Source organism: Lactuca sativa, chromosome 6 (genome assembly GCF_002870075.4).
Source record: "Lactuca sativa cultivar Salinas chromosome 6, Lsat_Salinas_v11, whole genome shotgun sequence".
Taxonomy (NCBI): Eukaryota; Viridiplantae; Streptophyta; class Magnoliopsida; order Asterales; family Asteraceae; genus Lactuca; species Lactuca sativa.
The window spans coordinates 152055473-152069850 of record NC_056628.2 but is presented as its reverse complement, the minus strand read 5'-3'; the positions used below and the strand labels follow the sequence as shown (position 1 = coordinate 152069850).

The following is a 14378-nucleotide window of genomic DNA, read 5'->3' as shown; positions in this document are numbered from 1 at the left end:
TCTATTATTTTCCAATTTTAAAATCCTTCAAAAATTTGTGATTTCGATACTATATTACAATTCATTTATATGGATTTTGAATAAGCGCCACGTTTTAGAACAACTGATTGTATTGGTTGGCTTAGAAACGCGTATATAGTTTCAATAGTTTAAAAAATACTTTTCGGTAAAGAAAGTTACTTTTTCCAACAATTATCAACAAAAAGTAATTTAATTGTGTTACCAATTATTTATAATTTACATCTATAATTCTATAATTAGTTTATAAACAAGAAATTTTTTTGTCAAAAAGATATAAATAAGATTAATTTTGTGATGTATTTGATATACATTCCAAATCTTTTGATAAATTTACAAAAGATAGATCTACAAACGAAACAAGATTTTATTGTAGAATGAATTTCAATTCCATTGTAAATATATCCAACCAAACACACAACAGATTGTAAATTACAATTCCAGATCCTTTCATAGACTCTAAATCCTATAAAAATAATCTCACAATCGAAACAGAAACAACCTTTATTATTTATGATTTCAATGATTTCAAACCCTAAAATCATATCGAAATCAAGTTTCTAAACCAAAATAAAAAATTTCAGCAAAAATCAGACAACCCCATTCGTTGAGAATGAAGAAGCACGAGATTTACAGAAATGAAATGTAAATTACATGGTGATAACTCTCAATTTCAAAATGATGATCACAAACTAATCTCATTATTATTATTAATGTAACGATCTGATCTTACCTAATAATCTGATCATGTGGTTTTATGTTGCGACCAATATTCATTAACAAGCTGTGCAAATAAAGAATCTGGTTGGCTCATCAATTTCGAGGGTTCATCATACTCCATCACCTTTCCTGTAATTTACAAACAAGGTAAAATATTAAACGTTGCACAAATTAAAATTAACAAAATGTAAGGAATCATATTCCTTCTAGAGTGGAAGGACCCATTCCATCAGATAAGAAGCATACATAGGAAAAAAAACTTACCATCCTTCATAACAAGTACCATTGAGCAGTCAATAACAGTTGGGATTCTGTGTGCAACTGTTATAACTGTGCAATCTTGAAATTCTTCCCGAATAGTTTTCTGAATAATTGTATCGGTTGCATTATCGATTGAAGCTGTGGCTTCATCAAGTACAAGTATCTTTCTTCTTTTCAAAAGAGCTCTTCCTAAACAGAACAGTTGTCGTTGTCCTAAACTCCAATTTGATCCATCTTGCACAACTGTAATAAGAATAATCCAACACAGAATGAAATGTCAATTCTGATTTTCGATCCATGGGGGAAGGATGTTTTTTATTTTAATTTCTTAATGGAATGGAATGGAATGATATTTTATTATTATAAAATTACTTTTATTTAAGTAATTTTAAGCAAATTGTAAGAAACAGTAGCATTCCATTACCTTGTTCATTCCATTCCATCATACCAAACAAAACAAAACAGACACTAAACCAATAAGTCAATATTCTTAAATCTTACCCATCGAGTCCAAACCATCTTTTTTGTCTTGAATTGCATCTCGAAGTTGACATTTTTCAAGAACCTAGAAAAAGACAACAAGTGTTACAATTTGACAATAATTTTGACTATCAAGTGTTTTAATTTACCTGCCATAGTTCTTGATCACTATGTTCTCCAAGAGGATCAAGATTATATCGAATGGATCCATTGAATAAAGTTGGTTCTTGTGGAATAATACCAAAATTTGATCGAAGGTCATGGAGTCCAATTGTGGTAATATCTAATTCATCTATAATGATTCTTCCCTCTGTAGGTTCAACTAGGCGAAACAAAGCACTGATTAAAGTTGTTTTTCCACTCCCTGTCCTTCCAACAATTCCAATTTTGTTTCCTCCTTCAAATACACAACTAATTCCTTGAAGAACCAATGGGGAATTCGGTTGATATCTTATCTACATTGTATAAATAATCAAATAAGTCATAAAATTAGGAATTTGAAATGATGGAGTTGTCGATTGTGTGATGGAATGGAATAGACGATTCCTTCTATTTATTTAATTACTTCTAAATCATAAGAGAATTCATTTCATTCCTAAAGACCAAACAAACTTGATCACAAAAAGCAATAACCATTTTCATCACCTTGCTTATTCCATTCCTATGTCCATTCCATTCCATTGAACCAAACAAACATGGAAAAAAAGTTTGAAAATTGTACGTACTTTTAGGTTTTGGATATCGACTCTACCAGAACTTGGCCAATTGCTTGGGGGTCGGTTGTCTTCTATGATTTCCGGGGCTTCACTAAGGATATGCATGTATTGCTCTAGTCTCTCAACCGAAACTATCAAATTCGATAGCTGACATTGGAATTGGACGGAAAGAACAACAAAAACATTCAATGAGAGCCCATAGGAGAGAGCCATTCCAATGAGTCCTGTGATTACAATGTTTGTTGTTAGAGAAGCATCATAGTTCTCATTACTATTCCACATCTGCTAGACACAGTCTCATCTCATTTTGCCTCTATATATGTTAGAGTTTAGCACTAAGATTATACTTTGATATCACTAACCTGAGTCAGACGCTTGAAACGGAAGCAAAGTTATGGCTAGTGCAAAGCTAGCAACAACAAGCGCACATAGCATTTCTAGACGTTGGATCAACCACTCGTTTGCTGAAAAACTATGAAAAAATGGACTTGCATTGTTGTCAATAAGGTTCAAATGTTCTACAAAGAAACGGTCTTCTTCGCCAAAAGCTCTAATGGTAACCACTCCAGCAATGGATTGTGCAAGATGGCTAGTGACTAATGACTTACTTGTGCCATCTAATCGCATCAACTCATTTGCAGATGCGTAATAGAATTTCTGTGTAAACAAATTGGAGAGTTAACATTAGACAAAAATTATTCCAATTAGGTCCTAACTTTCTACAAATTTGCCTCAACTCTAGGAACACTGTTTTTTTTTTACCTGCAGAAGTATGGTAACATAAACCGTTGGAATGATAATGACCAAGATAGGCCAAGTTAGGACTGCCAAGATTCCAAGGCTAAAGTACGTGTTCATTGTTGTGCCTACGGTAAACGTAAGCTTTGTTGCCAATTCAAGATCCACAATGCTAAGATCCGAGGACACCTAACAAGAATAGATACATAAGTTTCTTGCAAATCATTCGAGCACGATAAATTAATAATATATATGTATGAGTTTAGGTAAAAAAGAGTTACCCTGCTAATGATCCTTCCCACAGGTGTTGAGTCATAGAAGGACATTGGTGCTCGGTAAAGACATGTAATCAACTTGTTAAACATTGCAATTGATGTGTTTATAGTTAACTTATAAATAAAACAAGATCTCCCAAGTAAAAAGACCATCATCACAATACCAAGGATCATGTATACAAACAACAACTCCATCTGGCTTATACTTACATTCTGCACTTCCTTAGCCAACCACAGATTCTGTGAGAACTGTCCGATTATGTAGAGCAAATGTAATAAAACTGACAAAGAGAAGAAGATGACTCCATTGCTCTGAGTAAGATATTGTTTGTATGGTCTTAAACCTGTGTCCCCTGATTCTCGTTCTTCTTTCTTAATCAGTTGTTCCCCTACTGACTGTTCTATCTCTTTTATCGGCTTAATTTTTTCAATTTCTTGAATTGGGGATTCAGATTTTTGTTTAGATCCATCGGCTGTGTGATTATCTGAACCAGAATTTTCGCTAAGTGCAATCACAAGGTTTTGGAACTCTTTACTAGATTCAAGCAATTGATCATAGGTTCCTGTTTCAACAATCTTCCCGTCCTCCATTAACTGTTAACAAATTCAAAGCCGATTAAGAATAGAAGAGAACAAAAACCCTAAAACGACAAATTAGGGTTTAGGACTCGTTAGCTAGCTTACTAGGATATCGTCAAAAGCAGGCAGGAAATCGACTTGGTGAGTAACAAGTAACACCGTCTTGCTCGATAAAGCTTCCATTATGAATTCCTAGAAATAAAACGTGTTCAACGATTTACATTTTCGTTGCAGATTGAAGAGAGAAGTGAAAATGATGCTTACTTTGAACAAACTTGATGCAGTATGTGCATCAACCGCGCTAAATGGATCATCCAAGAGGTATATATCGGCATCTTGATATAATGCTCGAGCAAGCTGAACTCGTTGCTTCTGTCCACCACTGAGATTTACGCCTCTTTCTCCGATGATTGTTTGATCGCCAAATGAGAACATCTCGATATCCTTCACCAGTGAGCATTTGGTTATTACATATTGATACTTCTCCTCATCCATCAAATTTCCGAACAGTATATTGTCTCGAATTGTCCCTGTTTGGATCCATGCCGTTTGCGAAACGTATGCCACCTTCCCGTTCACTTCAATCTGAAGATCAAATTTTGATTACATAGCAAAACTTCAGCTACATATCTTAAGCCATTGTCGGGGACAAAATTTAACACCTTCAACTTTATTGTGATATACTAAAAATTTTCAACAAGTAATTTTTAATTGTTTTTGCGTTTAAAAAAATTATGATGTTATTTTTTATATCCGTAAAAATCAGTACATGTTCTTTATAAAAATTAATGTTGCAGTATCCTATGTGGAATTAAAATAAGTATATGGCATTATATATTTTCAGAATTTATAAGTATTGTTCTGCATTTTAATTTCTGTAACTCCATCTAGACTATACATTCGGTTTTCTTGTATTATCTGGTTGTAAAATATTAATCTATATCCCAAAATCAGAAAATATAATAGCTTTTAATTGACACAAAAATAATTTAGTAATTCTTTTTAGAAAATAGTACATTGAGTATTTATTTTCTTTAAATTAATAAAATATGACATTAATGTAACAGTGTATTTAAAAAAAGAACCATTTTTTTCTTTAATAACCATTAAGTTCAAAATAGAAAAGTACAAGTCCAAAATAGAAAAGTACGGACCAAAAAAATCACCTTTTTTACAAAAAAAGATTCTATATTATTGAAGTTTTAGACTTTGAACACAAACTTCAAAATTTCAATAAAAAGTATAAAATTTAATGAATAATTTTAGAATTTCAAGAAAAAAAAACCATTTTTACTATAATTTAACAAAAAGTTAATATATGATATTAGGACTTAAATCAAACATTTTATTTCGAACCGGACATTTCAAACATACGTAAAAATATTTCTTTAAAGCAAATTGTAAAAAAATAACTCCAAAATTTAAAAATCAAGTTCAAATTGGAACATTCACGAGAAAAATGACGTATGTCAAAACTAAAAATATAATTATTTTCTTAATAAAAAAGGAAAAAATAATAATAATAAATAAACTCATCTAGAGTTGTATGTTCACTTAATTTCCCGTTTTATAATGCAATTAACCACATATAAATAAATATTTATTTACATGTTATAAAATTTATCCCTATATCAATAAACCTTTAATAATTAACAATATTATAAGAAATTAAAGGTACAAATTTTACAATACATGTGTAATTCTTTTGTAAAACTAAAAACAAGATTTACAATTTAACTATTGATATTTTTTATTATGTGTTTTGACAAAACATTTACAATATTTAGTTTATTATTTAAATTAAAAAATACATATCATAACTTTTTAACAAAACACATCAATTATTAGCCTCATTTCAAAACTATGTCTATTTCTTTTTTAAAGTAATATTCTATTTCTCCTACATGTGATTATAACAGCCACCCACCACCGTTTAGTGGGAATCAAAGATTTGGACTGTGCCGTTATTTTTTGGGATCATCATTTATGGATCCACTCAAAGGTTTTTATTTTTAGTCAACACCATTTCCTATATCAATTTGGTATATAAAGGAATAATATAAAATCAAATTAGATGTTATATTATTTTTTTATAAAAAAAAAAATAATGCTGGGTTGGAGAATATGTTATGAAAAAAATTGTTATAAATGAGATTTGATGTTTTTTTATTTTTCTTACCATCAAAATTATATAAAAAATTGACAATTTTAATCCACGTTTATGCAGATTCTGTTTCGTTTCATTGACTAGTTATATATTAGATGTAATGATCTATATATAAAATGGATATTAATTAATTAATTGATCGTAAATATAATATGTAATCGTTATGTTTTGAACCTATTTAATAAAATAATAATTAATTCAAATTAAAAATACACGAATTAATCTCAGATGAAAAGGTAAGAAGAGATCGTACTGTGCCTTTTATATTCGGAACCTCTCCAAGAACGGCGGAGATAAGAGTGGATTTACCAGAGCCGACTTCACCGCAGATAGCCACTTTTTTTCCGGTCAAAACTTCAAGTTTTACATCGACAAGTGTCGGTTTCGAAGAATCATCATTCCATGAAATCGATTCACAATTGATTACTACAGCTCGATCTTCCATGTTTCCATGATTCTTCCCCTCTCTCTGCAACTCCGGCGCCTGTAAAAACTCAACAACACGAGTCAACGCAACCCTTCCTTCAATAAACACAGCTGCAACATCAGAAATAGCCTGAATCGGCTCCTGAATGATCCGAATCGTTGCCAGAAACGTAAACACGTTACTCGCATTAAGCTCGATTCCCAACAAGTAACAAGTCCAAAACGTCACCACTGCTACAATCGCCGGAGACGACCAAAACATAAGCATGAAAAACCCTCTTTGCATCATAACAGCCGATAACCATTTCATCTCTTCTTTTCTTAACTCTTCGGCCGCCTCCCGGAAATGCGTCTCCCAAGCGTACAACTTGAGAACCTTCATGTTTGAAATCGCCTCTGTTATGGCCTTCAACCGCCGGTCTTGCGCCCCCATGAGTTTCGTTATGTACTTATGCTGTAATTTCCCCAGCGGAATGTTTACAACGACTGTTAATACTATTACCAATAAAGCTGCGATCGTTGCTATTCCGATTGAATAATAGATTATGAAAATCCCTAGACAGATCTGAAGACCGATTGTCCATATGTTATGAAACCAAAACGGAACCTCGCCGATTCTAGTAGCATCAACGGTGGCGTAATTCATGATTTGACCGGAGGAGTAAATCAATTTAGCATCGTTTGATAGCCGGAGTTGCTTCTTAAAAATCGCTGCACATAACATGGATTTGACTTGGAGTCCGATGACTCTACTCCGAAACTTTAGTTGTCTCTCCGATATCGATTCCAGACATTTGGCTAGAAATAACCCTAACGTCAGAAAATACCCTTCGTTCTCGAAACTTTCATTCCCTTGAACAAGTTGAATGAAAGCTCGAAGAATCAAAGGACCTGAAGCCAACGCGAGCACTTTTATCAGCGCAAAAATACCAGTGATTACGAGCTCTTTCCGTTGCCAAGTGAACAACGTCGATAAGACCGGCGGATCGGAATCACCATGACCACCGGAAACACTCTTTGCTCGCCGTTTCTCCAGCGTCTCCATGAAACTGGAATAACAATCTTCTGCTGTGTCTTCCTTTCGTAACTTTGGGATGTCTTTATCGTCGAGAACTTGACTTTTCCCTTTGCTCATCAACGGATTTAGCCACCAGAATGTGAATATGCTTAACACTCCGGCGTTGGCCATCGGCGTAACATTTTCGTCTGGTGGTGGATTAGCTTGCAGAGGCGCATAAAGTGAACCATCTACCATTATGCAAGTTCTTCTCCGATGAAGGTCTGAAGAAAGGTGATTCTCCGATGAAAGTATGTGGAAAGGAGAAGAGAGTAAGTAGTTTTGTTGTAAAACTGATGTGTGGACTGAAGTTCAGATAACAAAATCGGTGGTGTTTATAGCTACAGAGATCGGACCACCATAGCAGCTAAATCAATAATGAATTCCACAAAAGCCAAAAGCAATTATGCAGAATGAAATCGACAAAAGACATGTGTTTTGCAATATTCACGAGTAATCGATTTTTATGTGATTTGAGATATGTGAGTCATAGAATCCAACCTCGTTCTAGAAATGAATATTAAATTTCATTATTTAAAAGAATATTCACCAACATAACTGTATTTTCGAACATATAACACATGATAACTATCTTTCTTTTTTTTTTTGGTTGGAAAATTTAAGATTTTCGAAACTTCTAAATATCTCTACCTCTCTTGACAAACAAAGATTTTCTATGCATTGGGTTTTTTATTTTTATTTTTTTCAATCTACAATACAAATAATCAAATCTTTCCTAACCCACTTCCAATGTACAAATACCAAAGCATATGTCACAAGTTAATGGGTGAAGCCACCTCAACTTCATCCAGCATGTCATGGAATCGTCATCTTGGAGGCAAGGCCGACCCAGATATAAGGTGACATGGCACGCCCGGCCCGTAAGGGTGGACAATCTGGGCCACAGCCTAAGGCCCATATGTGGTTTGGGGCCCAATCTTGATTTAGCTATATAATAGATTAATTTAGGGGGTCTGAAAGGTTAAAAGCCCTTTTAGGAGAAAAGATAAAGCTAAAAGATGTTTGGCAAAAGACTTTTAAAAGTTACTTTTGGATTTTAGACAGAAGGAAAATCAACTTTTTAGAAAAGTTAAAATTTGACTATTTGCAACTTTTCCAAAAAGAACTTTTGGCTTCTAATAAGCTAAGTCAAACACCCCCTAAATATCATCTACTATAGCTTTTTGGCAAAGTTGCGCGGGCATGTTAATCTATTTCCTAAATGCCCCTGGTTCGATTCTCTTAGCCGTTTTTACTTTTAGTTTAAAGAGGGTCTTTTTGTAACAGATAGCCAGACCACAACTCCACAAGGTGATAGGGATAGAAGTGGGATTCACCAACTTAAAACAAAGAGTAAAAATTAAATCAATTGGGTTGAACCGATTTTGTGTTATGAGTAAATAATTTAAGACTGTATATTCTTTTTAAATATTTAAAACATGTTTAGTAATAAATTAACATAAATTAATAACGCTTTCAATATCTAATATGAATGATGAGAGGCATGGTTTTAAATTTTCATAATAAGTCCTTTAAATTTAATTCATGTATACTTTTTAAAATGTTCACTTTTTTATTTCGTTCGAGACCCAAAATATGTTTGTACCAGCTTTTGACATAGGCCATATCCCAAGGTAGCATATAGAATGGCGCATTGTTATGGGTAAAGAGAGATTTATTATAGTTAATATAGTGGAATGGTGACCTTTGTAAATTGTTTACCTACTGAGTTAATACTATTTTCATTTCATTTATGTGGATTTCAAGTGTGGTCTTAAAATAATGGATTGTATAGGTTGGCTTAGAGGTTTTCTAAGCATTGTAATTTTCTAGCATCTTGCTATTAGTTAAGAAAAATTTTGATGGTAAAAAAAAAAAAAAACTTTTTCTAACAAAAATAAACAAAGTAATTTTAATATATATATATATATATATATATATATATATATATATATATATATATATATATATATATATATATATATATATATATATATATATATATATATATATATATATATATATATATATAGTCAAAAAGATTTTTTTTAAAAAAAAAAAGTTAATTTTTGTGATTTATTTTATATACATTCAAATTATTTTGATGTATTTACGAACCAAACAAGATTTTATTATAGAATAGATTTCGATTCCATTCTAAATCTATCCAACCACAAACCACAATACAACATAAATTCTTACAATTCCATATCCTTACATAGATTCTTATATAAATCTCATAAAAAGAATCTCACAATCGAAACGGAAACAACCTTTTATTATTTATGATTTCATTCAAACCCTAAAATCATATCGAAATCAAGTTTCTAGACCAAAATCCAAAATTTCAGAAAAAAAAAGCATACCACCTTATTCTCATTCGTTGAAAGGTAAATACAACGGTGATAACTCTTAATTTCTCAATGATCTAATCATTGCTAAATTAATCATATTATTATTATTATTATTATTATTATTATTATTATTATTATTATTATTATTATTATTATTATCATCTAATCTTACCTAACAATCTGATCATGAGGTTTTATGTTGTGACCAATATTCATTAACAAGCTGTGTAAATAAAGAATGTGGTTCATTCATCAATCTTGAGGGTTTATCATACTCCATCACCTTTCCTGTAATTTACAAACACGATAATCAAATCAGTCGTTTTGCTTAGATGGAATGGAATCACAAAGTAATGGAATTATATTCCTTCAACATGGAGGGGTCCATTCCATTCCATCAGACAAGAAACATATATATATATATATATATATATATATATATATATATATATATATATATATATATATATATATATATATATATATATATATGGAAAAAGTCAAAAACTCACCACCCTTCATAATAAAAGCAATCAATAATAGTTGGGATTTTGTGTGCGACTGTAATTTCTATGCAATCTTGAAATTCTTTCCGGAATTGTTTTATGAATAATAGTGTCAGTTGCATTATCGATTGAAGTTGTGGCTTCATCAAGTATAAGTATATTTCTTCTTTTCAAAAGTGTTATTCCTAAACAAAATAGATGTCGTTGTCCCAAACTCCAATTCGATCCATCTTGCACAACTATAATAATAATCCAACACATAATGGAATGGAGCATTATCATATAATGCAATGTGAATTCTGATTTCTATCCACAGGGGAAAGGTTTTTTTTAATTTCTTGATGGAATGGAATATTATTGTATTATTATAAATTAGTTTTATTAAAATAATTTTAAGCAAATTGCAAGAAATAGTAACATACTTTATTCTTTTTACCAATATAGGCAATGTACTTACAAGTCTTTACCCATAAAAGTCATATTTCCTATAACACTAGTTCTAGGTATGAGTCAATTTTTAAATATTAACTTTTATTTTTGGGGTGGCCACGGTGTGGCGGTATTGTTTTGGATCGCAGGTTTAAATGACCCGCCACAACATGGTAGGTGTTTTTGGAGAGAAAGCCTAATGTTTGGGGTTTGGGCCCTATTTAAATAACATTAAGGCTAGGGTTTTATGATTATTCAGCCTCCATCAGCCTCTCAAGCTCAAAAACCATAACCCTAGCCTCCATTTGCATTTTGTGAACTCATTCTTGGTGTTTTAGTGATCTTTGAAGGAGAAAGAAGTGCTTGGTGTGGTAGTTACCTTGCAAGCATCATCTCCATCAGCTAGCACATCTTTTGGACCTTGGTGAGTGTCCAAGACCCAACCTTTTTCCTTGCTAAGTTGCTAGATCTTTAGATTTTGTCCCTTTTCTTCATGTATTGATGGGTTTTAGTGGTGAGATCTCATAGATTTTGCAAGTTAATGAATCTTTAAGCCATTTGGAGTATTTGGTGCTTCGGATCTGGATTAGAAATGAGTTTGGGTATCATGCATGGATTTTTGGCCATTAACCCTCATTTTGACCTAATAGGAGTTCAAGACATGCATGTCTGAAAAACATAGATTTTTATGTTTGTAATGGTGCTAGAAACCTTTTTGGGGTCGTTGGACAAGAGGTCTTCAAGATTAAGTGCTTACTGAATAATCCAAAGTTGTGTTTTTGCCATTTTTGGACATAGGAGTTGAGATCTTTATCTCTTGGAGAGTCTAAGGGGTTAAAGTTCGAAACTTTGCCCGTTTAGACCATCGAATAGACCAGATCTGAGCTTTGGAGTCCTTATTGTTGGATTAGTGTCTAAGTCCATAACTATTTTGGTATGTACTTGACCTGATGGTGCATGGTCCTTTTGGGTTGTCTTCATCAAAGCAACTTGATAGGATGAATTATGGAGAGAGGGGAGTAATTATGATTTATTAATATCTTATGAGAGTAATATATTAAAGGAGAAATCATATTGTTTAATTAATATTAGTCAATAATTAATTAAGAATTAATGTTGTGGCTAAAAGAGATTAATTAAACTTAAAGGACTAGAACTGTCACCTGTATGATAGTTGAATATTGGGCTAATGACTCCATATTAGAGGGATGGACGAATTCTATGGGGAAACCCATTAGAAATTGTCCAAGGCCTCTAAGAAGGGAGTCCTTGGGTTGCTTAGGGCCTAAGCAGTCAAATTAGAGTTTCCTTGTTAGATAACCCTAATAGCCTCACTATTTAAGGATCCCTACAGCACCAAAAAACATGGCCAAGAGTTTCCTTAGGGTTTCCACATGTTTTTGGGTGCCTCCTCTCTTCTCATTCTTCATCCTCTTGCTCTTGGTGTTTGTGAGCCATTAGAGGAGTGACACTTGTGACTCTAAGCTTTCTAAAGCCATTACAAAGGAGGATTTGAGATTGTTATTGCTACATAACAATCAAGGTAAGATCTAAAACCCCATTCTTATGTTAATATGATTAATTGTATGCTAGATCTAGGGTTTATAGCTTTGGATATTCAATTGCATGTTCATTAGACAAACTAGATCCAAAAGCTATTAGGGTTTGCATGTACACCATTGGAATGATGTTTTGCGCATAACCCATCAGTGGTATCAGAGCCATGGCTGTTTGTTTGATGTATTTGATGCTACTATGGATTATCCTTGCTTAAAGATCGAAATTTAGGGTTTCTGGGGGCTGGAGTCGCCGAGTCCATGGATGAACTCGCCGAGTCCATGGTGAACTCGACGAGTCCTTGCCTGACTCGACGAGTCAGCTGGTCAGAAAGAGGGAAAAACAGGATTTTGTGCTATTTTGGCTTAGGATTATTACTAAAAACGTTTTTGATGAATAAAATCCGATTTTTATTGATTTTGGGTGAATATCCTTACCAAAATAGAAGATAATTACCAATTAATCAAATATTTGTTGCCTTATAAGATAATGTTTAATTATTTGAGTTATTTGATGAATTATCTGGCAAGAATTTGGACTAGGTCAAATTAGATAACCACCAATTAATTTTTAATTGTCTTATTTGAATTTTCTGATCTAGAATATTCTTGATAAAGTTTGGAAAAGTTTCAAATTACTCCCTTTAGGTTTTATAGTTTAAATTTGAACTTACAAGTTTTGTTTTTGAAATTTAAATAAGTTAAACCCTAATGTTTTGAAATGTTTCAAAGCTTGCCCTCAAGTTTTGGAATTTAAAAGTTGATTAAAAGTTTAATTTTGAAAATGTTAAATTCTAAAACCCTAGTATTTTGAAAAGTTCAAATTGCAGCCTTATGGTTTTATTAATTAATTAAAGTGTATAATTAAAAGAGATTTAATAAATCCATAAAGTTTTGGTTTACATTTGATTAAATTAAAAGTATAATTTATTAAATTAGACCACCTAGTATTTTAAAAGTGTAAAATACACCCTATACTATATATAACATTAAAAGTCTATTATTATATATGTATGAGTAAATAGTCAGTCTTACCGTTAGTAGGCCTCATTCACGAAGCTGGTCTATAAGGGGTGTTTAAGGAAATTGCCTATAAAATGACGATTGAATGGGTATCCACTCTTACCCACCACACTCTTGACTAGTGGAGGGTCGTTAGCCGAACGGGTAGGATAGGACAGAAACCTTCCATTATAAGTATGATGAAGTACAAAAGTAACTAAATGCTTTTACAAAATTCCCAATCTTAGTTACTTTAGGCAAAAGTGAATTGATGCAATTCCATGAAATTACACTTTGTGCCCTTGCGAAGACGTTAGTGGAGCGTGTGTGGTTAACCGGCACACTAAATGGTTCTAAGCAAAGGTAGCAAAGGGTGACTCATTGTTTGTCATAGTTCGGTGGAGCGTGTGTGGTTAACCGGCACATCGAATAGGTAACTGTAACATTGGGGGCACCATGTAAGTTTGCATGGTTATTCACACCCTGTTTTGTGATCCTCGGCATCCCAGTCACAAATCGAGGGGCATATCGAGATTTAAACATGCCATTGAAATGTTCAATGAATCTCAAAAGATCTAGGAATTTTCTATAAATTTAAAACTTAAATTTCTTTTTCGTTTTTCATGGTGGAAATTGGTAAATCGTCATTTACCTACCTTCAAATATTCTGCAACTAGATTACGGCATCCCTCTTCTAGGTTGTAGAGTATTGTGTTGGATCCTAGCCTCGATGTTTCATTTGGGTGTCACATCGAGGATCCTAATCAACTTAACTTGATTTTCTCCCATTTTGCAGATGTCAAAGTATGACAACTATGGTCCTCCCAAATCCCGTGGAACAAGCTTTCCACATGAAGATGATATTCCATGATTCGATCGAGGAACAAGAGATCATGCTTCACTTCCTCCACCTCCTCCAATTATTCTCCCTAACCCACAAGTTCGAAGGTTTGAAAAGTTCAAGCTCACTCAAGCCCTTTTGGCAAGTAAACATGGGAAACCTGTGTGTGTACACGTCCTAGAGATGAAGTCACACATTGATAGGTTAAGGATGTTGGGTGTCGAGATTTCAGGTAAGTTGGCTATTGATTGGG

The 14378-nt window shown here is 32.9% G+C and overlaps 1 protein-coding gene across 1 annotated transcript; it reads right to left on the bottom strand.

The window, feature by feature from the left end:
• Positions 1 to 367: 367 nt before the first annotated feature.
• On the bottom strand, positions 368 to 7809 carry LOC111890855 (ABC transporter C family member 10). The gene is made up of 11 exons (XM_023886936.3): positions 6208 to 7809; positions 4052 to 4372; positions 3893 to 3979; positions 3215 to 3802; positions 2958 to 3122; positions 2558 to 2852; positions 2205 to 2419; positions 1629 to 1934; positions 1501 to 1564; positions 1003 to 1242; positions 368 to 867 (listed from the first exon to the last, which is right to left on the bottom strand). The coding sequence occupies exons 1-11, from the start codon at positions 7633 to 7635 to the stop codon at positions 764 to 766; spliced, it is 3813 nt and encodes a 1270-aa protein (XP_023742704.1). The 5' UTR covers positions 7636 to 7809; the 3' UTR covers positions 368 to 763.
• Positions 7810 to 14378: the final 6569 nt, after the last annotated feature.